Here is a 24,453-nt window from a genome sequence, read left to right on the forward strand (position 1 = left end):
TTTTTTTTTTTTTTTTTTTTTTTTTTCCACAAGCGATGATACTTGGAACGGAGGAATCGCTCGACGTTGCTCCGACGTCGAGAAGTTCTTCTTCTTCTTCTCACGCTTCGCTTCCCCGAGCGATCGGTGTATAAAATCAAGAGCAAAGCACGCACCTTCCGACGCCATTAACACCCCACCTACTATGTACACGCTTTAACGTTTCTAGTACTCGAGAGTCGTTGCTGCAAAAGCACGTAAAGTGTAATCTTCGCATGATTGCGATCGATGCGCAAGAAATACGACAAAATAATGACAGTGATAACGCGCGGCACATTTACATTCAATGGAATATAAATAATAATACAGCATGGAGGGGGAGGGTGAGAGGGAACGGGGGGAGAGTAACGCGAAAGATCGACGCGCTTAATCGAGACGCAATCTCCGCGCGATATATCTTGAAGCTTCATCGGCTGGAAATTCACTTGAAATTGTCGCTCGCGCGCGCGCTCACTGCCGCGGAAAGAAATTTTGCACTTTCGAGACTTCTTTTGTTTTTTCTTTTTGAATTTTTTTTTTTTCTCGCGATCTAACGTTGCATAATCGCGAATTGGGGCATGAAGAGGCAACTGCGGGAGAGGGGCGTGCGTGTCTCCCGAATAAACACTTGTTTTCATGATTTTCGCACAATCCGACATTTTCCCCTCTCACCCCCATCTCGTTGCTTACCTTTCGCTTTAGCGATGATCGATTGGCTCGAACGTTGCGATATGATAATGAGGAAAATATATCCCACGCCAAACATTTGCATGGCGTACCGCGCGCGAGGGAAGGGCGGAGGGGGGTTACATTATCTCGCTCTCCTGGAGATCTCTGATTCCGGTTGAGTTGTCGATGGCGCCGGAACGTCGTCCGTGAATTTCGCGAGAAACGAAATTACTTGACGACATGAATGTGTGTGTTACATACATGATCTTCCCGTCCTTATATTACCGTCGTACACACAGCGAGCTCATACCAGCGAGGCCGGAGGAGGGCAACGCAAATAACGTTCTTGAACTTGTTACTTGCAACGTATATTATTGTTGAGAGATTTTCAATTCGACGATTTGTTGGCTTACACGTGCTTACGTCTTTTACGTTTTGTCGTTTTTTTGTACATCCTGTTTGAGATTTTTGGTGGAATCGATATCTATATATATATACATATATATATAGTTTATATAAAATGGCGAACGGGACACGCCTTTCGTTCATGCGAGCGAGCGAGCGAGCGAGCACCGCCGCAGATAGCGCTCGAGTAGAAGTAAAAAAAAAAAAAGTAACAGTACTCTGATAATCATGTATATATCTCGTCCGGACTGGAGAGGGCAGAGCACATTTAGTAAACCAATCCGTCATCCGATCATTCAGTCAACTTTTTTTTTTTTTTGTAACGTATCTCTAGACCACATCAACGCGAACAAGTTTCTTCTATCTCTCATTCATACGTGTGTCATCTTCATTCGATGTGATCTCACATATATATGTGTGTCCCATTTAATCGCGATGTGAAGCCGAGAGACGCGAGCGCGCGACGTAAACGTCCGCAATACGTCCGTGACTCGCCGCTTCAAAAACTGCTTTTTGCTTACGCACACTTTAATGTTTTTCATTTTCTCCAAAAAAAACATTCGCGGAGTGTGAAAAAAAAAAAAAAAAAAAAAAAACATTCGGGATCATTGTGCGCAATAGCGCAGTCGTCGAGAGAGTTTTTTGGCTCGCGATATGCGTATATAATCCGTTGATTGACTAGTTTATTCTCCGATATTCGCCGATGAATTTTCATTCATAATACGATTCGCGCCGTGAGATATTATAAAAAAAAAAATAAAAAATAAAAACAAAACGTCGCGCAAACTGCGGAGGAAATCGGGGAATGTAATGTGCGCGCCGCGGGCGGACGTATCGCGTGATTTTTCACGAGTACGCTCGCGCGTATTCAAATATGATATATGTGTGTGTACATAAATATCTACTCGTGCTAGATTTTTCATGGAGGGTTCGTTGCACCGTTTCGAGAGAGAAGAGGAACGGGCCGCGCGCGACGCGTTGTGCAGCAAGCAAGCACGTTGTATAATCCGGCACGACGGGAAAAAAATCGAGACGTCTCGAACTCTCGTAAAATCGCGCGCCACGTTGGCTCGTCGATCGGAGGCTCTCGATCTTTTCTTCCCGATTAAGTGCACAGACGCACAGGGCGTCGTTCACAACTCGTCCTCGCGGCTCTTTTCGAACGACGAGCCCGCCGTTTTTTTTTTTACGAGTCCGCACGAGCTTTTTTTTCCCTCGCGACGTGCGGGAAAGAAAACGATGTTATATTCTCCGGTCTATCTCTCGGGCCATTGAAATTCTATTGCACGCTCGCGATCGCGTTTATCTATGATGTATTGTACGAAGTGTTGGTTTTATCACGAGTCGTGTATTTTTAAAAGAATTCATTACTTATTTATTAAAAAAAAAAAAAATTCACTTTATTTTGGTTGCGGAAGTTTAAAACCCTGTAAGCAAATCGGAAACAAACAACTTTTTGTTTTTTAAATATTGATTCTTTCAATTTTTAAATTTAAAATAAAACTTTTATAAATTAAATTCAAAAAAATATCAGTCGTTTCTATTTTGCTCAAAAACAATTGCGTTAAATAAGCGTGTGTTTAAAAAAAATTGTTATCCGCCTTTTTTTTTTATTTGTTTCGAACGTTTCCCTTAACGCGATCGATGCCTGCGTCGAATTACTCGCGAGCGTTATACGCCGCGAACGGCGAGCTCGTCCATCACGAAACAACGCGGAGTAGTGCACTTTCCCACTTCTGTTTTTTCGGGAGAGCGGAAAATTGAAAAATCATGTCTCTGTCTCTCTAACCTCTGGTGCCTTGCATGTGTCGCTGGCTGGCGCATGTGGTGGTGGTGGTGGCGATGGTGGCGGATTAATCGGAGGCGGGTGAGCGCGCTCCCGTGTCGCGCTCGCAACACGTGCGGACCGGTGTCGCATAAAAATACGATATTTCATCGATGCGGGCGCAATTAGATCGCGTAATTATACGAATCGCAGCTTCGAAATCGCCGTAAATTGCGGCCGCGACCCGCTCTGTGATTTACGCGATCTTTTGTACGGTTGTACAAGTACGGTGTAAAAATTATTGCCCCAACGCGCGCACCCTCTCCCCTGCGACATCGCCACCGCGAGCATGGCTGTATATGTGTTTGTACCATATATATATATATATATATGTATATGTACGTAGTTGTGCACTGTAGAAACTGTTTCATCTGTTAGCGGTGTAATGTGTGCCTCTCGTGTTACACTTTATCAGTTGCCGTCCACATTGACGCGTCACCGCGAATTTGTACCGTCGCGTTTTGCACTTATCGCTCTCTCTCTATCTCTCTCTCTCTCTCTTCCTCTCGCGCGATCAATAGCAAACTATCCCGCTAATCTGGTAAGCTCGCCGGCGCGTGATATCATCTCGCCGGGAGATCGGTAATGCCGCGAAATAAATTGATTTAAATTAAAACGCGAGCGCGAGTGGCGCGCACGAGAGAGAGACCTCAAAAAAAAAAAAAAAAAAAAAAAAAAAAATGCGATCGAGCAAGTTAAAGCGTGCGTATACACATATCCGACGATCGGATCGCTGATGATGAAATTTGTGCGTTTGAGCGAGCAAAACGCGCGTGCGAAACGCGCTTTTAAATGCATAATTAAAATATGCGGGTTGCAGAGATCGTACACGGGGGAGCGTTTGGGAAACGTTTCCGGAATAGACCCGCTGGATTTCGGGACGACGGATGCACCCGCCCGGCTGTGCGCGCACCGTGTGTGTCGCCCGAAATGCATTAACCGTGAATTCAATATTGACTCCGCAAACCTGCCAACGTCCTGTAATTAATTAATCGATCAATCGGTCGCGCCGGATAATATCGTGATAGCCGCCGCAATCGCGAACGTCCAAACGCAATCTTAAGCGCTTACCCCCGTTCATATACTTGAATATACGCCACACGTCGCGTGTGTTGTAGGGTCTGCGTGCCCACGTTGCGAGACACGACTTTTGTATACGTAACGATCGGCGACAACGCGACTGTGTGTGTGTGTGTGTGTGTGTGTGTGTATGTATACGCGCGCGCGTGTGTGTTTTACTCACGTAGCAGTTCACGAGAGCGAGAGAGCGTCGGACGCGAAGGGATCGATATGATAGAAATTAATCGCGAGGCATAATCGTGTCGTTGCCCCCCGACGTTTATGTGGAACGTCATGAATGCACGCGACTCTATAAGCAAATCTCACGCGTCGTAGGCGATGTAAACGCGGCGACCAGACGTTTTATTCGGTGTAATTGCGCCTCTATCGAGGTCCGCTCGCGCGAATAACTCGATATCGACGACGTCAATCGATTTCTATCACAATTAGCATCTGCATAATCGCCGTGGTATGTAATTTAGCGCTGAATTTGGAGCGCGAAAAACGAGAGAGAGAGAAAAAAAAAAAAAGAATTTTTCAATGTACGTGTTCAATCGATGGCAACGATAATATTTCTTTTTCGATGTAATTTTTCTCGAATAACATTCTGTTTGTGACGTAATAAAAAAAAGAAGATACGTGAAAATAAAAAGATGCTTAAAAAAAGAACACGATAATATATCAGAAATGAAGTATGCAAATATGTCCTTTGCGTGGGAAGTAAGAGACGAGAGAGGATCTTAAAGAAGAGGCGCATTACCGAGCTCTCGCACAGGATCAAAGGGACTTCTTACGCGAAGCTCTCTCTTATCTCGGGTCCCGAGCGTCTGTAACCTTCACGGCGGAAGGGATGAAGATACACGCTCTGTCTCTCTCTTTCTCTCTCTCTCTCTCTCTCTTCGTGTACGTCGCAAAAAATTCCTCTCATCTTCATCCTCCCACTCCTCCTCCCACGTCCGACCGTTCCAACAATTTTTCTATTAGCATTAATTACCGTGTCTCAGCAAATCACTTCGGGAGGGCGCGAGGTCAGTTCGCTCTCGTGGGGCCGTTTTTTTTCCCTCTTTCTCTTTTTTTTCTCTCCCAGAGGGAAAATGCCTCTCGGGAGAGCGGGTGGATTTCTAACGACGCGCCCCGACCATTTCCATTTCCAGACGACATCGTGAGGCAGAGAGGGAGCGGAAGGAGGGGTGGTGAGAGGGAAAGGGAAGGTGACGCGAACAGGGGTTGGCACACAACGAGGGGCTGTTTTCTTTTTTACGCGCGGCATCGCTGGAATCTCGCATAAATCACGCGAGAAGCCCGGGGGGCTTTCGAGCCGCCCTTCTTCGCCACTCTCTCTCTCTCTCTCTCTCTCGCCCCCTGTCCCGCGCGATTCGAACTCTCTTCTCCCCCCCTCTGCATCTCGAATCTCTCTCCTTCCACCTTGAATCGCGCGTCGCTTTCGTTCCTCCTGTCTATGACGCTCTGCGGCTGACAACTAATTTCTCTTCCTGTCCGACTTTTTGCGCCCTCGCGCGCTCCCGTTCGCGGACGCGCGAGATCTTCTCGCCCCGCGCATCTTTGCCAAGTGCCATTTTTCGTCGTACACGCAATGGCCGGTAACGATGCGCGGCGGATCTCAATTGCGCCGATGATAATTAAAAGTCTGCGATTCACAATTAAGAGAGTCGAAAAAGATATTTCCTAAAAATGAAAAGAACTCTCGTATGAGAACGAAACCTTTCGCACACAATTTTTCAATGACATGTTCGTGTGTGTGTGTATATGTGTTTCCTTCATTTGCGAGCGAAAACATTTATTGCTTTCGTGAATAACATCATCGTGAAAGCGCGTCTGTTGGAATAAGAATTTTTCTTCTTGGGCTTCGTATTTATCTATCGCTCCGCGCGCAATTTTCGAAGCGCATGGCGAGTCAAATGGAATCGTTTATCAAGTGCGTTCCTGTTATTGTTTGCTTTTCAACCGGGCAAATAAATTTACTCGCATCGCGGCTGTCAATACAGGGAGGCGTGTGTTCTCGCGTATCCGTCGAAGGTACGAATAAGAGCAAATACGCGCGGCGCGGCCTTCGCTCCGCTGCTAACTGATTCGATGAATGAAGAAAAAGCACTCTCGTAAATTGCGGCGGCGCGTTTCTCCATATCGCACCTGCGATTCGCCAGAGGCGAGAGAGAGAGAATTCACGTTGCGCGTCGACGTTACTCTCTTCTCGAGTTTCTCGCTCTCTTTTTCACCCTCGGCGCGGCAACTGTGTCTGCGGAGAAACTCTCGTGCTCTCGCGTCTTTCGAAATTTATTCGCTCGTCAATAAATCCGACGAAAGTGCGCGTAAAAATCGCGCGCTACACGGGGCCGCACACACGCGCGCGCGCGCGGCTTGTACAACACACGTCCCGGGTGGTTTCAGTGGCTTTTTTTACGAGTGCGCGATATACGGCGCGCCGGAGAGAGAGACGGAACGCAAAAACGCATTTTATTTCACCCTTCGCTGGCTTTCCACGCGCGCATGTGTTCGTGTGTTCGTGTGCGTGTGTGTGTGAAGGTATGTGTGCGTGCGCGAGTGCGTGCGTGAGCAAAGCAAGCTTACATTAAAGTTGACATTCGCGTCGAGCTCCGCACGCGAATGACGTCTTTCACATCTCCGCGCTAGATATGCAGGTCGCCGCATCCGCGGTCTCTTTTCTCATTTTTTTTCTTTTTTTTTTCCTTTTACATCTCTCGTTTTCCTTTTTAACTGTTCCGCGTATGCGCGAGAAGAGATGCTCTGTGATTGGATTACCTCCCGGGACAAACAGAATAAAACACACACGCCGAGGTATGAATTACATCAAAACGTTTGTGTGTCGAAAGAAGGCGAGCCGCGCACGCGCGCATATAACGTCGCACTCGAGTTTTTTTTTTTTTCTTCTCAAACGCGTGTTCTCGAACTCCCCAAATGGAATTCGAAAAGAGAGTCGACGTTTCGCGCGACTTGGCAACGGTGTGGAATTCTCACACAGTTTCGGGCGCGAGCGAATCGAGCATTAGCTTTGACCGTCTTTCGCGGTTTTGCGCCGCGTAAGTGGCTAAAGGATTAAACTTTTGTACACGCGAGAGCTAACGCAAAAGGGAAGGACCCGGAATTATTTTTACTCGTTAAAGCCGTCCGTTGCAAAAGGAGCATTGTGCAAGAGCGCTTGTACGTGCCCCGGTACAAACGTGCAATTTGCATACGCGACAATTTGCATTTATGCGCCGCTAACTGGTTCGGCTGCGGAATAAAAAGAAACGGAGCTGCGAAATTTTCCCCTCTCTCTCTCTCTCTCTCTCTTTCTCCCTTCTCCCCCAGACCGTGCAAAATGGGGAAACGAAATTTTTGCGGAGAAACGTTGGGCGCGGGTGCCGCGCACATTTGCAGTCCGTTTGTGTCGTGTCCGCGCCGCGCCGGCTAAAACTTACGCGCGCGCCCGCATTTATTCGCCACGGCTTTCAGCATCCAGGCGACATGCATCCAGGTGGCATCCCCCTGATGAGATTACGCGGCGCGCCGCCAACATACGTGAAAAATTAACGCGCGTTTTCAACAGAGCGGCTCCTATTGTCGCCCCAGGCTTGGGAAGTTGTGCGAACTCTCGCTTCTCCGGAAGGACGTGTCTCTCCCACAGGTCTCGTATTCTCGTTTCGCTCAACGAATACCCTGAACACACATTGAAGCCGCCGACACGCGCGCACAAAAGTCCGCGCGAGAATAAACGCTCTTAAAAACCTATTATTCTCGGCAGTTATTAATTAATAAGCGGGAGAAGAGAGAGAGAGCGCATCTCTTTGCCAAAGTTGTGCGTTTCACAAAGCGCGCGCACTTTATATTTTAGTTTTCCAACTTTTCTTACGAGTTCGCTCGTGCTTCTCTCTCACATTGTGTGTTTAATTAAATTGTGTGTTTCACGTTGGATTAAAAAGAATAAAAAAACCAGCGATCCTCTCTCTCTCTCTCTCTCTCTCTCTCTCTCTCTCTCACTCTCTCTCGAATGTTAGTCGCGTGAATTATTCCAATTGTTGATAAATTTCTTCGTCTCGATGCTCGCCGAGTGTAACGAGGTTAGCAAGAGAGAAGAGCAATCATTTCTGCCTCACGGAGGCGCGCAATAATAACGAATAATTCTTCGACCGTGGTCGCGGGCTTTTAAATGTTTTTGCAGCGTTACCATTCATCGGGACATGGGCTCTCCAATGGAATTACGACGGCAACCGCGTAAATGTAAGTGGAGAATGCAAATTAATGCGCGCACTTCGCCACGAGAATGCTGACTCCCATTGTTTCGCTTCCCACCCCCATCCCCGTTCTTCTTTCCTCCGTCCTTTCGCGACCCCGCTCTGCTTCTTTTACCTTCAACTACGAGCACTCTCCACGAGGGACGTATGTTTTTCCATAAAACTGGTCGGGTAACTACCGTCCGTTCGCTAATACGTTGTTGCTTTCTTTTGCAAAACGAAGGAGAGTGACAGAAGGACGGGGGAGAAAAAGAAAGAAAGAGAGAGAGAGAGAGAGAGAGAGAGCGAGAAAGAAAAGTGAGTGGCATTAAATTTGTAAGAAAGAGTTGAAGGGTCGGATGTGTGGGCGTAATGGAGGCTCTTCTTGTGTCTCGTATTTCTCTATTTTGAAAGAAAAGTGTCACGAGTACCACCGCAAAAGGGGGTGGAAGAGTGGAGTGGCTGGGGTGGATATATCTCGTTACGAAACGACACACGAGGGGAAGGGAAAGGGGCGCGACGTAATTTAATGAAACAAATGGAGACACGAGTCAACTGCGCAAACACACTGGACGGAGGAACGGAGGGATGAATGGAAGAACGGAAAGAGAAAGGGAGAGAATGAGAGCGGACTCTCCGAGTGAGCGAGCGATGGTGGGGGGGAGGGAATGGGACGGAGCGAAAGCGAGATTGGGGGGGGGGGAGCGGACGAGAGCCCGAGGGAAAGAGAGAATCGGGAGCGAAAGACGTAGGAGCGTGTTTGCGCGCGAGAAAGAGAAATAGAGTCCTCCTGCAATTCAATTTCACTGGCGCTTCCACTCGGGAGGCATTCACCCCCGCCGGAGAGACCGACTTACCCCGTTCTCCTCCCCCGAATCGCCCCGCTCGTCTCCGCGGTAACTTCTCTGAGGTCGAAAGTTGCCCGCAACCTGGCAGACTTCCCTTCCCGGAGTTTCGACTGAATATTATCCACGTCGCTCTCTAGACGAGCCGCGTCGCTCGGCTCTCCCGTGGAAAGAAAGATGAAACCTCGGCGTTCTCTTTCTCCTTCCGTCCTCTCTCTCTCTCTCCCTCTTTCTCGGAGCTATCCATTTCTTTTTCTCCCCTTCTCATCCCGCCGACGTAAGTAAGCCGCGAGGGTAATTATTTTTCTGTTCCCTCTCTCTCTCTCTCTCGCAGCGTAAACACGAAACTGAGGTAAATGCAGCCCTCTCACGGCAAGGATTTCTTTCGACGCCAAGTGCGGCTTACTGCGGATCTCTTGCAGCAGCATTGCGCTCATTACGTCGTCAACGTTGTTATTTATGTTATTTTAATTTCCATCAATTACACGAGAGAGAGAGAGAGAGAGAAAAAAAAAAACTTTGTGCAAAGTAGAGAAAGACAATTGGTTTTGAATGGTATTCCGGTGATGTAGCGATGAGAGAGCGCGGATATCGCAATTTGCAATCGCGAACTCGTCGTACCGCCGCAGAACGATGCCGTCATGCGGCACGGGCGACACTTCACCGCGGCCGATGCAGGCGAATCCGCACGGGGTTAGGAGGTCTAACACATACATAATGCAGAATGCACCGGAGGTCAAGCTGAACTACTCAACTGTGTCAGGGTTACCGTTTCTCGCTCGCGGTCGATCTTCTACGTGCGGTTTTCAAGCCTCTCCTCGTTTCTCACACTCTCGTGCTCGCAACTCTCGCGCTCGCTCTTCGAGTCACTTTCAGACAGAACCGTTCGTCTTTCTCTTTCTCTCTCTCTCTCTCTCTCCCTCTCGTTATCCCCTCGCCGTTAATTGATGAACCCTTGTCTTTTCCTATTTTTTCATTGTTGTTGATATTAATGCCGGTGCGGTGAAGAGATAATTAGTGAAGAGATAATTAGCAAAATTCTTGCGAGGCGAACCTCAATCTTGAAAGAATCGATCAAAATCGAGATTAGAATTAAATGAAACACTTTGTTATCAAATATTAAAAGCTCGTGACACTGTAACTTAAATTAGAGATCAACACGAGTCATGTATGTTGAATGTACGTGTGAATATGTTTTTCTCAAGCGTATAAATTTAAATTAATGCACGAAATTCGAATTAAATTCATCAAAAATCAATTTCTTTTTAAAGACATTTAAATTATTTCTTTATAAAATCCTGCAATGTTTTGTCGGTTTGTTATTTTGACTCTGTCTGACTGTTGACACGTGATTATAATTGTTGAGTAGATATCTGAGGTGAAGTTGAAATCACTTTCACAATTTTTAGTTGTATTACAAAATATGTTTATTAATATTCTCGCGAAGAATATGGACAAATGTGCATTTTTATTGTTTATACAGATCGGCTGAAGATGATCACAACAAAATTATCGATTTACATTAAAAATTATAAACTTAATTTTGCAATAAATTAACTCACTTAACGGTGGACCATAGCTGTCAAGTCGATCTTGTTTTTTAAATAAGTGAGAAATGAGGTGTGACTTCCGGCTCATTTTGGTAACTCCAATAAATTGAATCATTTAGCAGGGCAATAATGAGCCATGGCAGGATGTTTTGTCGTAGAAAAAATTAAAAAACCTGTACTTGAGACGTTTTGACTTTATTTTTAAGTCCTTATCAATCTAAAATGTTATTTTACAATCAATTATATAAATATTGGATTAACAATGTTGTTTTTTATATTCAATTTGGAAATTCGCTTAAGACGCTTGGTTTGCATTTTGTATAATATAAAATACAACTTACTCCTTTGTGCAATTTAAAAAATCCATCGCGAAGACATCCAGAAGTCGAAAAAAAACGTTTAAAAAACTATATTTTGCACGTACATTCAGCGCATGTAGGCTCGCATTGATCTCTAATTTAAGTCAAAACTTTGTTGGTTCAAATGTAAACCGAGAAGAAAAAGAGAACTAACTTAGCGTTCGCGAGAGCACCAACGAAAACTTGTGATATAGGGGAATTTACTAGAAAACTTTGGCGCGCGCAGTAATGAGTAGCAAAGCCAACGGCTAAGCAGACGAGATACAACCGTGCGCGCGCGCGCGCGCGGGAGAACTTCAATTAAACGCGAGAGCATCAGCAAGCCGGCGTATCTCTCAGACGGGCTCTAATCAAATTTCGCACACACGCCACTCGAGCGCGCGCTACATTTTCGTCGTCGCGAAAGTATTCGTCGTGTGAGAGAGAGAGAGAGAGAAAGAGAGAGAGCGTCGTCGCATGAAAACCCGCGTCGTGTTTCCGTGAAATTAAACGCGCGAGTCTCGGGGAGGACCAGAGGCAAGCGGTTATGATTTTCGAGTTAACCAATCCGTGATGCCATTAAGATCCTTATTATCCCGCGCAAATGGCCCGCAGGATTGAAAGGCGAAATTGTACGTTGCCGTCGCTATGTGTATAGAGGAAGCACGTACATTTGCGCGTACACACACACGTACACACGTACACACACACGTAGAGAGAAAGACGTGCATCCGCATGCACGACGACCGCGGGCGCAGATCCGCTTGCGAGGTATTTTCGTTCATCGGATACGAGGGGTGGATTCCGCGGCAAAGATAAACAGCCGTCGAGTGTTTGCCTTGTCGAGACAATTTTCTCGCCACCAACGTGACTATGGAAAGTGGCGTAAGAAGCCTACACACCCTGTTGTTCTTTCTCTCTCTCTCTCTCTCTCTCTCTCTCGTTCTCTCTCTCTCTCTCTTCTTCTCTGGAAATTCAATGAGCCACCTATACGAGGGGAGAACTCGCGGCCTCACGAAAACGGCAGCACATTTCTGCCAGACACGTCCCGACTGTTTTCCGCGCGAGGGCAGAAACTCACATTTGGCGCACATGTTGTGTGCATATCTCGCGCGCGCGATAATTCCATCGCGGGTTTTGAATGAGCCGCCGAAATAAGAACTTCGATTGTTTGCCGAAGAAATAATAGGAGGAGCAAAGAGGAGAGGAGTGGAGAGCAAACACATTTTTGCTCGCGTTTGTTTTTTTGCTCCGCGTTCTTTCGAAAATTATTTCCGATTAATCGCGACGTTACGCGGGATGAAAGACGCCTTCAGAGAACATTCAGACTCGACGGAGGTTCCGGAGGTCTACGAACTTTTATAAAACCACTCCCGCGATTTCTCTTCGATCAGTCCCGCAAGACGATACATAATTCATGCCGCGGGCGCAGCGTCGAAATTGGATTCGCGGTTAAAGAGTCGCATTACCCCCACCCCCTTTCGTCCCGGAAAGCCGAGCTTCGTCAAAGCTGCGAAGCGCACGAGAAGCTCGTGCGATATACTTTCCGAAGTCGCTCGACCGGACTCGCTTGGCGAGTCCTTTAATTTGCACTTTGCAGCAATCCCGGTGTTGCAACTAACGCGTGTGCAAACGACGCCGTGACGGCAAATCGCCCGGACCGGCTTCCGGCAGAACAGGTGCCGCCACCGCTTCGCGGAATTAACTCTCGCCGAGCACCCGATTGCCATTTCGCAAAAGTGATATTCAGTTAGTTTCCCCCCGAGCGTGTGGGTGGGGAGCGAACAAAGTTGTCACGTATAAAGCAAACGAGTTTCGCAAAGTGCGTTGCGCGGCCTCCGATCGCCGTCGTCCCTTCCTCCTCCCTCCTTTTCTCCGCGGGTACTTGTCTTCGCTCGAAGTCGTCGAATAAGCTCGCAAATAAAATCCCATCCACTTTCGACGTCCCCAAAAGAGTTCGCTGCGCGTTTCCCGAAGAATTAACGAGCCACCGCCACCCTCTTCGATTCGATCGAAATTCTCGAAGTCTCCCGTTCGCGGTCGCAATTCGCATAATTTTACGACACAAAATCGCGCGCCTCGCTCGGTTCGGGAAACTCGCAATCGGTTTTAACCCGCAAACCCGCGGAGTTGTTGTGACATCGCTCTTGTATAAATCGACCTAATTGGATGTTGACATGAAGTATGTAAATTAGTGGCGAATGCAAATATTGACTGTTTGTTCTAATGAAGCAGCGCGAAGCGATGACGGTCGCGGGAGCGGAAAAAAAAACAAAAAAACAAAAACTGCGATATCGACGGAAGAGAAAGCGAGAGTGTGAAAAAAAAAAAAAAAAAAAAATACGATTGCGGTTGGAAGTTTTTCGACGCGAAAAGAGGTGAACGGCGAAAAGTTTGACGCGGGAAGGCAATGCGGTGTGGAGGAGAGAAAAAAAAAAAAACGTAAATCTAATATCGAGAGCACTTGCATGGAAAAATTCGAACTAAAGCGGAGACCGCAAACACGTCGCGCGCGAAGCGAACTGCGAGCAAAACACGTTTGCTTTACTAGCGGAGGGAGCAGACACTCGATAGACAGAATCGGAACGAACTTGCGAAAACTTCTTGCGTAAAGATAAACCGAAAGAGTTCGATTAAATATTGATGCAAACATCAAGAAGAAGGGAGTTCTCGAAGAAGGGAGTAGCTGAGTAGCGCGTTGCTTGCTCGAAACAATCTTACGCTCGAAACAAGTATCGTTTCTTGCGAAAGTGTTTCCCCTCGACGAGGAAGGGTAACACGAAGATGCTATTTTCACCTTGGCACGGGAGTTGTGTGTTTTCACGAGGTGTTTAATAAACTTCCTCTTTAACGGCGCGTCGTTCGGAAGTTTCGGCGAATTAACTTTCTCACGTGTGCACACCCGTGTGTATGCACGTGCACGTTAACGCGGCGACATTAATGCAGGATCACGGGAGAGTGAGAGCTTTTCTCATTCGACGCACAACGCGCGGCCGTTCGAGTTCGCGCGCGCGAGAAAATTAAAATCGCGCGTCGTAGCGGGGGGATGGAGATAATTGAATAAAAAACACGCGCACGGATCGAATGGTTTTTTTTTTTTTTTTTTTTTTTTTTTTTTCGGACGACTATTCCGAAACGAAGCGAATGAAACGTAAATGTTTTCTCGGGAAAATGTCTCGTGCCACGTGTAAGAAGGGATATTCTATCGACAGACGCCGTCGCGTGGAACAAGGTTAGCGCGGGGGTACGCTTATCCCCGCTATCTTCCGCTACCCGTGTCTCTGCTAAACAAGTTCGTGAAAATGGAGGATTGACTTTTAAGAAGTTTCCTAGTAAAGCACAGCTCGGTCGTTTGCCTCTCTCGCGTCGCTTCTTGGGAATATTAATAAACTTCTTTCGCGACGGAAAGCGCAGAGGAAGTGTCGGGAACGTTCTGTACATTAAAACAGTATTAATGAAATCTTGATGAGATTTTGTGAATAATGTGCTTGTTAGCGTCATTCGCCGTTGTTGTCAACGTCGCCGTCGTTGCCTTGTTTCTTTCGACATCGAGAAGAGTAATCGGAAACGCAATTCGCGCACACGGAAACATAAATAGATAAATAGACTTCTTTATTTGCGCTTTGGGAAGAATTCCTCTCAAGCGCACAAAAAAAAAGCGGAAAAATTACATGTAACAAAAAGTAAAATAACATAAAACAAAAATAAGCGAATTAAAATCGCAAAACTAACAGGAAGAAAAAAAGAGAATAAATAGAGATATAAAAATGTGAAACTTAAAATATTATAACCTTAATAAAACAAAACAAAAAGAAAAAAAATAACAAAAATCGAGTATAAATTACTAGAAATATAGAAATAAATATAGTTTTCTTCTGAATATACATATAAAAAGAGATATATGTATATATATATATATATATATATATATATATATATATATATGTTATATAAATGTTTTAATAGAAAACATAGGGGTCAAACAGGGATGAAACATACGAATAAAAAAAAATATAAAAAAATACAAATATTGGAAAACGTGCAAAAATAATATTTTTAATGTAACAGAGAAATTACAACAAATATTTAAGCTCATATGGTATCAAACTAGATTTACTCAATGTGGGTCAATGTGCTAGACGTTTGTGCGAAATGTATTTTTTATTTGTTTAAAACGTGTAAGTTAATACACAATAATAGTTTGAACTAGATTTAATTTGAAAAGTTTATTTAGAATGTTTAATTTGGATCACGTGTCAGATAAAATGCCCAAATTATTTTGAAATTTGTGTTTCGATTGCAATTTAAATTACAAGAAAATAGAAAAACAAAACAGGGAAAATTTCGAATCTGAAAAAATATAACAACAATTTTAAAAGCTCGTGAAAATTTGCAATTAAGTATTAAGGTCGATGTGAATATGTCGGATGTGCGTGCAGTTACTTATGCGTGAATTAATTTTCGAATTAAATTTAATTCGAGTTTCCACGCGCGTATTAATTTATACGTTTAAGAGAAGTAAATAAATATTTATATAATTCCGTCCGGCATATAATGGCTCGTCGTGTAGACCATAATATACTTGGTTGTAAGAAAACTGTAATTTACCTCCTCCGTTACATGTTTCGGCTTTGTGAGAACGTTAAGAAACATCAGTGAGAACGTTAAGAAACATCAGTGAGGAGAGGGATGTACATCCCCCGACAGGAACACGTAGTGTTTCTCTCAGTAAAGTCCCTTCGTCTTTGAAAGACCCAGTTACGAGACCGCGAGGAGAGAGAGAGAGAGTTTCGCAGAAATGATATCGATCTCTAATAATGTTTCCGCGGAAACTCGTTTCCTACTTAGCAACGTTTCTTGAAATATTCATTAACCGCTGTGGAAAAGAGACGCGGAGAATTCGATCGCGAGTTGATTTCGAATCGATTTCTATGACGTCGGCCCGACAAAATAAAATAGAAATGAACAAATCCGATTCTACGAAAACCGCGCGCACGCGATCATTCACGACGAGCGTCTTGTGAAATGTTCACGCGCGGGCGATTTAAGTCGCGGCGCCACGTCGCGATACGTCGCACAATAATTAGTGTTATTGAAATTACAAATATATATAAGGGGTATTGCGCGATACCGCAGTATTGTAATATAATAACATCGCATATATTAATAATGCAATTGAATGTAAATCCACCTGAAAGCTTATATTAATCCTCATATCAACCAGACCGCATTATATGTATTTCATAATAACGTATACGCGCTCAGAACATTAGCATTATCAACAAAATTTAATATTGAAAATGTTGGCAAACACGCACGCGCACACACACTATTATCTAAACAGAATAAATTATATTATCGAGCGATTTTCCAATTCCGATTCGAATATGTTTGGAAAGCGCGACGAGCGAGCGCGCCATTTCGAGAACCAACAACCAACCAACCTCCTCCTCCCCCTCCTCTTTCTCCTCCTCCTCTATCTCCTCTTCGTTAACATTTAACTGGCTCGAACCGGCAGCCCTCGGGTTCTGCTCCGGATCTCCGGCAGCCTTAAATATCAACCCTGCCCGCCTGTTATGGCGTATCCTAGCCTCTCTCGATGTCGCTCGAGGGATGAATTATCAAAATTTCCGCAATAAGATCCGCCAGCATCCCCGGCGATAGCGATCGCAGCGCGCGCATAAGAAACGGAAGGGAGGAAAACGCGCGATATCTCGCTCATTCCTCCCTCACGAAAAACGTGTTCTATTTGTTCTCCATTATGCGCCATTTCGTTGCAGTGTTACAATCCTGAATTATTGAGCTCAATTTTTGCGCCGACCGGCTGAATTTTTCATCACATAATGCATTGAAAAATGGCGTTTCGCCGAATTACTTTCCCCTCCCCCTTCCCACGTGTATCTACGTGTGTTGTACAACGGGGCAATTTGCGTTTTTTTCCTTTTTTCGACAAACAATGTGTCGCGCAACGCGCGACACAAATGCGCCCTTTATCGAAATCTGCTATCCTCTTCCTCTCCCCGTACGTAGCGAAATATTTTTCGAGTAAGTTAATCACGACAATCGGGCGCGCGCCGTTAAATTCGACATTTAACGCAAATGTGCTTTGTTTTCAAGAATAAAACAAATCTGGGGGAATTACATATAATTCACCAAAATTGCATCCTGACAAATTTCAAACAAAATAACATTCTCTTTGTATATATATATATATATGTATTTAATTAAAAATATATATGCAATCAAAAAATTTATTCAAACTAATATAAAAAAAAAAAAAAAATCTCTTGAAAATGTAATTTTGGTAAAACAGCCTTTGTTCCCGGAGAGACAAAAGCGCGCGCACATTTATCGTAAAGTTAAAAACCGTGAAAAAATTTAAAAAAATAAATTAACATAAAATTAAAAGAACGACGAAATTCAAAAAATAAAATACAAAATATGAACGAAAAAAATGCGACGCTGCGTCTCATTGTTCACGAATTCGGGTTCGCGCACGTATAGTCCGAGCCCGGCCGTGTTAAATTTCATCACCGCATCCGAGAGCGCGCGAGAGAAAGAGAGCGAGCTCTAAAGAGAGAAAGACGAAGCAGGCGGCGTCACATGAATAAAGCGTAGGGGATGAAAAATAAAGCGAAGGGGGCGAGTGACCCACATGACTGTCGCGCATACGTGTAAACGCGGAGCGTCGGCACTCACGCGAAAGGGAACGACTTATTCACTGAAAGCCTCGCCCAACGGCAGTCCCCCCCCCCCCCCCGTGTGCACGCTGTCGGAGAAATACTTTTTTACACCCCTCTCTCTCTCTCTTTCCGCGCGCGCTCGTCTACTTCTTCCATTCCGTGCGCCTCGGTATCGTCGTCGCGCAATTCGGCTCGTGCTAAGAAAAGGGCGAGAAAATAGGTTCCCGCTCCCTCTCCTCCTCCTTCCCTCTCCCCCGGAGTGCCATTCAGTACCGTAATTTATTCCAGTTTCATGGATCCCTTTTTGCAACCCCTCCCCCCCTCGCTGCCCTACCCCTCGTCGACGTCTCTCACTTCTGCCGTTCTTTATCAGGAAACCTGCCCTACACCCGCTAATCCGAGTTTCCTCTCTTTCTCGGTCTCTCTTTCCGCCACCCGGTTCCTCCCCCTTTTTCTTCTCGCCCTTTTCCTCTGTGTCGCGCGCGCGAGCGCACGTTCTCTAATTTATCTTGTCAAGCTTCCATTTTATCCATTACGGATTTCTTTCAAGTTGCGAGTACTTGTTGCACAGAGGCACACGATTGATATTATGAATTCCGCGTTATGCTCGACGACGCTCTGAAAAGTATTCTCTCTGAAAGCGTTCTCTCTTCCGCGGGAAAGTAGCATGAAGGATCCTCGAGCGAAAAAACCATTCTCGTAAAGCACGTCACCGCGAAGGATCAACAAGAGGGAGATGATATGAAGAGGAAGATATCTGACGATCTCTCTCCTCTCTCTCTCTCTTTTCTCTCTCTCCTGGTCGCGCTTAGCCGCGCGCAAGCGTGTAATACCTATACCCGATATTCTGGCATCAGACGCGGTGTGTGTCGCTATACAAGCGCACACAATAACTCTCTCTCCCTCTCTCTTGGCTGCGCAATATCGAACGGCTCTGCGTGCCACCCGGGGAGAATAATATTGAAATCACGAGGTTGCACGTTGTCGTAGCCAACGTCGTCGTCGCCGACGTCGGGGTCGTCGTCGTCGTAGTCGTCGTCGTCGTCATCGTCGTCGTCGTCGTCGTCGTCGTCGCCGCCGCAAGTAGGCCAGTCGCTCGAAATAGAAACCGTCAACTGGGGCAGTCAATGGCCAACGTAAGACACATTTGTCGTGGCACGTTCCCGCGACTTTCCCACTCCTCCTCCCTTGTCGCGCGACGACGTTGTGCACATCCTCCTCTCGTCTCTTTCCGTTTTCCTACCCTTTATCGGTGAGGGAGGCGACGACCGTCGTCTGCCAAACGCGACGATCTACGGTTCCCAAAACGATTTTCCCGGGACGCATCGGCGGGAGCATTCCTCGGTGACGGCGGGATTTATATGGAACCGGACTCTCGATTCGATCAGTCGCCATTCTACACCGGCATTTTACGTGCTCCGTAAAACCGCGCTCGACGATCGTCGTTTTTTTTCGATTTTTTTTTTTTTTTTTTTGTTTTTGTTTTTGCGAATTGACACGCCGATCGACGAAACGCAAATCTAATCGATTTTACACGTTGCGTCTCGTATAAATTTCTCGGTAACGATTGGTATAACCACGCACATTACTAAGTTCTTTGTTTTTATGACTTTGCTGAGTGGTTAATTTTCAATTGTTCCGAATGATCAAACAATCAATTTTATCAAGCTATAAAAATAAAGAGCAATAATACGAAATACAATTCCGCGCGCGCGCGCGATTGAAGAATTAATGAAATTTAACGGCGCCGTCCTTTCGCATTAAATACCGTAGTCAGGGCGCACGTACATACGAGGAACAACGACTTTATCTCGCCGGATCTTCCACGCGTCGTTGTAGGGGTTAAATGTCTTGAAGCAAATGCATTAATACGGGCGATAACGCAGCGGATTTTAATGCAGGCGTTTACACGGGCCGTTTTAGCTCCGCGGCTCTCTCGCTCGAATATACGTGCTTACCGGCAGTTTTAGCATCCGGCTTAACAGGACGTAATTTTCCGCAATGGCGGCGTAATGAGGCGTATATAAAACGACACTAACCCCTCGCGCGCGCGCTCATCATATCGTTCGTACATTTTCTTTATGACGAGGCGACATTGCTGAAACCATACTGTTAAAAATAACGATAATGCTCGGCTCTTTGCATCCTAAAATTAGAGCTCGAATAAAATGTTGCAAAAATGCGCTCGACTAAAAAATCCACCGACGTTTTAACGATGTTGAGTCATTAAATGTAAAATTTGACAAATATATACATATATATTTGTTATATAAAAAATGTAAGTCAAGTTTCTCTCTCTCTCTCTCTCTCTCTCTCTCTCTCGTACTTAATGACTCAATATTCAAATTCCGCTTCGTTGAGATTGTTAATGTTGCTGATGCTGAATTTTATTTTAATTGCACGGTAAGATTTTTGCAATATCTCTCTAAGTAGAATTATGCGCACGCTTCTTTATCTGCATGTGTATCAATATTTCTCTATCTTGAAACATATACAAATACACAAATACGTCTCACACATATTTCACCCTTTGAAGTGCCGATGATCGTTAACACACGTGTATACTTCTCCTCGCACGTTCACTCTCTGAACTTCTCCGAGTGAAATCTCACTTCAAACGAGTGGGTATTCACTTCAAGCGATAGTGAAAATACTGGCACTCGTAATGAGCGAGAATACACTTTTCGCAAAAGTGACTGTATATGTGTAAAGTATCATTTGTTTCGAGAAAATAAATAATTATTAAATGTAAATAATGACGTTATGTGTTTGTTACTTTGTAATAAAACTAAATAAATCATTTTAAATATCAAAAAATATTTATTCTTGTAATTTATATTTTTGAATAAGTTTCTTTGTGTTATTCCAAATTATTTCTGATACTAATTTTTGTGGAAAAGAAAAAATCGCGAGAAATCAACCTTGACCGGAGTAGAAGCCTCCGCTTTTGCTAGACCTGTGTTTTATTGATTTATTTACTGAGAGTTTTATCGATAATCCTTAAAAAATCATTAAGGAAAACCGGGGCACAAAGTGACATTCAAAATAAATTATTTAAAAAACAAACAAAATGTACGCAATATTGTGTAATATTGAATACACGATATAATAATAGTCACGTCCTTTAGCTTTAAGGAAAAACAATATTAATCTTGTATATCTTTGAAACAAAAAAATTATGTAGTGCTAAACACGATAAATAATTCTATTTTCACGTTTTATTACAATTAGTGAAGTTTATGTATTATTACACACATCAAGTATAACTAAAATAAAATAAATTAATAATCGTTTACTTATAAAAAAAACAGCTTTTATAAGTGACTCTTATATAAAACGCTTATATCAAATTGGAAAAGAATTCACTCCGTATGAGTTAAAACAGTCACTCGAATGGTTCGACAGTCGTTCCATTGTTCGAGAGCATTTTCACCCCAAGAAATTTAGAGAGTAAATAACCAAATTGAATATAATTCATTACACGTTGAGTATTACGACACGCTTCTAAAATACTTAAAAACATTCTAAACAAAAAAAAAATAACAACTTTTGCAAAGTCTTCATTTAATGTCATTCACTCTTTCTCCGAAGTGAAAAGCACAAATTGCACCCGCTCCTATCTATCTCTTATCGCACATCGAGTGCGCTCACTTTGCAAAGCTACAAACTAATTGCACACTTCTAATTGCACTCTCTCTTCGCTAGATGATTGTATTTCGGAAGCACCACGTGTTATTATTATTATTGTTAGCATATATCGCGATCTGATTTTCGCGACGAATTTTCAAAAAATCGCGTCTCTCGCGAAAAGGTTGGACCTCGACACTTCAAACTGTCATTATTTCCGCACTTTCCGCTTCAGTGCCGCGGGCACTCTATTGCACGAATATTTTCGGCAGGACTGCGCACGTATGGCAACATTTGTATGGCGTATAACGCTTCGCAACATCTAACGACGTCGTCCACACGTAAATAAAAAAAAAATAAAAAAATAAAAAAAAAAAACACCTATCTATCTTTCAATCGTACAACACCGAGTGTATGTACGTGGAGACGTCGTGATCGCGCGTCTTGTTCTCGTCACACACGCTTTGCTTCATCTCTCGCGCGAAAAAACACGGAGACGACCCACGGAGACGTGCGCGAGTGTGCAAACGGCCCGTGGGTCGTCGTCGTTTCACTTCGTCAGACACGCTGCATCCCTTGTCTCATCATTTATCATCTCATGATTCACGGCCGGTGCGAGTGAGTAACGAGGTTTGATCGCGCGCGCGCGCGCGCGCGTGCAGGTGGAAAGACGCGTTGAATAATGAAGCGAGTCACGACCCCCGGACCTACCTCCGTTAAAGCGGGGATTAAAACTTAATTTTGATCGTCTTGCAAAAGTGATGAAATTGTTGGAAAAAGCTTTCTAGCGATCCCCTAAAGGGGAGTTGAAACATTTATATACCGCGCCAATCCATTTCTCCTCAGACAGATGTTCCGTGCGCGCGCGGCAGATGGATAAAAAAAAAACCAAAAAAAAAAAACAAAAAACAAAAAATTCGAAATACTCAAAACGAAGAACGCGAATGATTAATCCCACAGAATTTTCAACAGACGTGATGAAGCTGAAACGTTTCGCGTTTTCATTCTTGCCGTAAAAAAAAAAAAAAAAAAACATTCGACAACGTTCTCCGGATAAGATTCAAACAAAAAAAAAAAAGAAAAAACAACTCGCACCGGCTCGTACATGTTCATTACGATCCCTCGTTTATGTTGAGTGTTGGTGTTGGTGCAAGGGGCAGGAGACGCCGATATACATATGGTACGAGTCGTATCCGACCCACAGTGGCGAGGGCTACGAGGGCCGCGTTTCGAGGGTGAGCGAGAACTCGCCTTACGGCCAGGCCAGCCTCAATCTGACGAACATCCGCGAGAGCGATCAGGGATGGTACAAGTGCAAGGTCGTCTTCCTCAACAGGTCGCCCAACAATCACAAGAACGGTACCTGGTTTCATCTAGACGTCCACGGTGAGTAAAAATTCCAGAATTTCGCGTGTTTCCTTCTCTCCTCACCTCCCTCCCTCCCTTCTCTTCCTCCACGTCAAAAGCAAATTTACAATAGCTTTAAGATTCAGAATTTTGCCCCCAGCCGAGCCGATTCACAGTCTTCTCTCTTCCGTCGTTACACACGTCGCGGTTTGCGCTGCAAACGAAAACTCCTCGTTTTTCGGGGGAAACGTAAAAAAATCGAAAAAAGAGAACGATTACATTGTTAGAAAAATGTTTACAATCGCGCAAGAGGAGGTTATTTCCGCGCCAGTAGGGTAGGGTAATAATAAAAGTTACGCGCTTAAACGTATTCGAAGCTTTTATCCAGTTTACACGAAGAGAAGACGAAGTTGCTGGTTTATTTCTCGTGCTCCGCCGAGTACATACTACCCGTTAATATCACTTTGAACTTAAGGAGATTTTACGACTCCGGGCTAATGTGGGTTTATAACACATGCAGCGAGTTAACTCGGGCGTAAGTTAACGCCGTGTTCTGAAAATTTGCAAATTTCGCACGGATAAGTTGGAAATGTGCGTTGGAATGTAATTTTGCAATAAAAAAAACTTGCGGGCGTGCGTGCCGCTCATTTTTTTTTTTTTTTTATTATTAAAACTGAAGACACATTTTTCTCTTTTTCTTTATGCGCTTCGCTTAATTGAGTGAAATTACTTTTTGCGTGTTCTTTCTCGTCACGCTTTTTAAATTTCTTTTGACCTTTCCGTGAACGAAAAAAAAAAAAAAAAAAAAAAAACAAACAAACTTTTATCTCGTACGTATTATAGAGAAGAAAGAAACGTGTTCGCGTATATTTCCGGAAATTTATGACATTTCCTGCTTTCCTGCTTGGTTGAACTATCGGCAAGCACGAAAATTTCTGTCGTCGCGTTCCTTTCTATTCCGGTCTTCGAAACGCCGCCGCCGCCGCCGCCGGTTCGAAGCCTCCGAGCGCCGACGTGACTTCCTGTCTAGGAAGAAAAGGGGGAGAAAAGCACGCGAATCATAAAAGGCGCTTCGAAAAGACGCCGCTGATTTCTCAACGACTCCGAGAGTCGCGACTCCGAGCGAATGGTACATTCAGCAAACATCATGCGCGACACACAACGTTCACCGACGTCGTCGATGTGTGATCCCGTCGCGTTCTTCAGCGTTTCCGAAGTCCGGACGAGAAAAGAAGTTACGTTTCTTGCTTGCTCAGCACAACTCACGACTCCGAACGTCTTCACCGTCGAGTCTCACCTTCGCTCGATCCGGCGAGAGAAAAATCTCCCGCGTCCTCCTTGCGCTTACCACGGCGAGGGGTAAAATGGAAGGGAGGATCGCAAAAAGATCGTGTTACCAGACGAGGAAATGGGCGGACGGAGAAAGAGGAGAAGAAAAAGGGCAGAAGAGAACGTGGACGGGAAGAAGAGAGAGAGAGTTAGAGAGAGGGTGGGAAAACTTATTGCCACGTTTTGCTCGGCTATAAACGACAACGCGGAACCGGAGGGAAGAGAAACATTCAGATGGCTTATAGGGTGGATGTTGTCCTCTTTTTTTTTCCTCTCGTCGCACCTCCTCCTACGTCCGTTTCTTCTCCTCGACAAGCCGCACAGCTTATTCCCAATTTCTGCGCCGATTTTCTCTCCCTCAGTCGTTTGCTTTAACGGTAACAAGAGCAACAACAACAACAACGACGACGACGACGACGACGAAGAAAGTGACTGCGACGATAGACTCGACGTCAAAGGGAAAAATACCAGAAAGCGTTTAAGGTTCCCTTTATACTTTGTACTCGCGGCTCCATTCGGTCGCTTA

At 44.7% G+C, this 24,453-nt stretch overlaps 1 protein-coding gene across 1 annotated transcript in view; it reads left to right on the top strand.

Moving 5' to 3' along the window:
• Positions 1–24,453, top strand: part of LOC109853574 (protein turtle-like) — a 70,224-nt gene that overhangs the window by 12,608 nt on the left and 33,163 nt on the right. Inside the window, exon 5 of the mRNA XM_020425817.1 lies at positions 22,406–22,637. Coding sequence (XP_020281406.1) covers positions 22,406–22,637 — 232 coding nt within the window. The remainder of the gene's footprint in view (positions 1–22,405; positions 22,638–24,453) is intronic.

The sequence above is a fragment of the Pseudomyrmex gracilis genome, unplaced genomic scaffold (assembly GCF_002006095.1).
Source record: "Pseudomyrmex gracilis isolate BER0280 unplaced genomic scaffold, ASM200609v1 scaffold_51, whole genome shotgun sequence".
Classification (NCBI taxonomy): Eukaryota; Metazoa; Arthropoda; class Insecta; order Hymenoptera; family Formicidae; genus Pseudomyrmex; species Pseudomyrmex gracilis.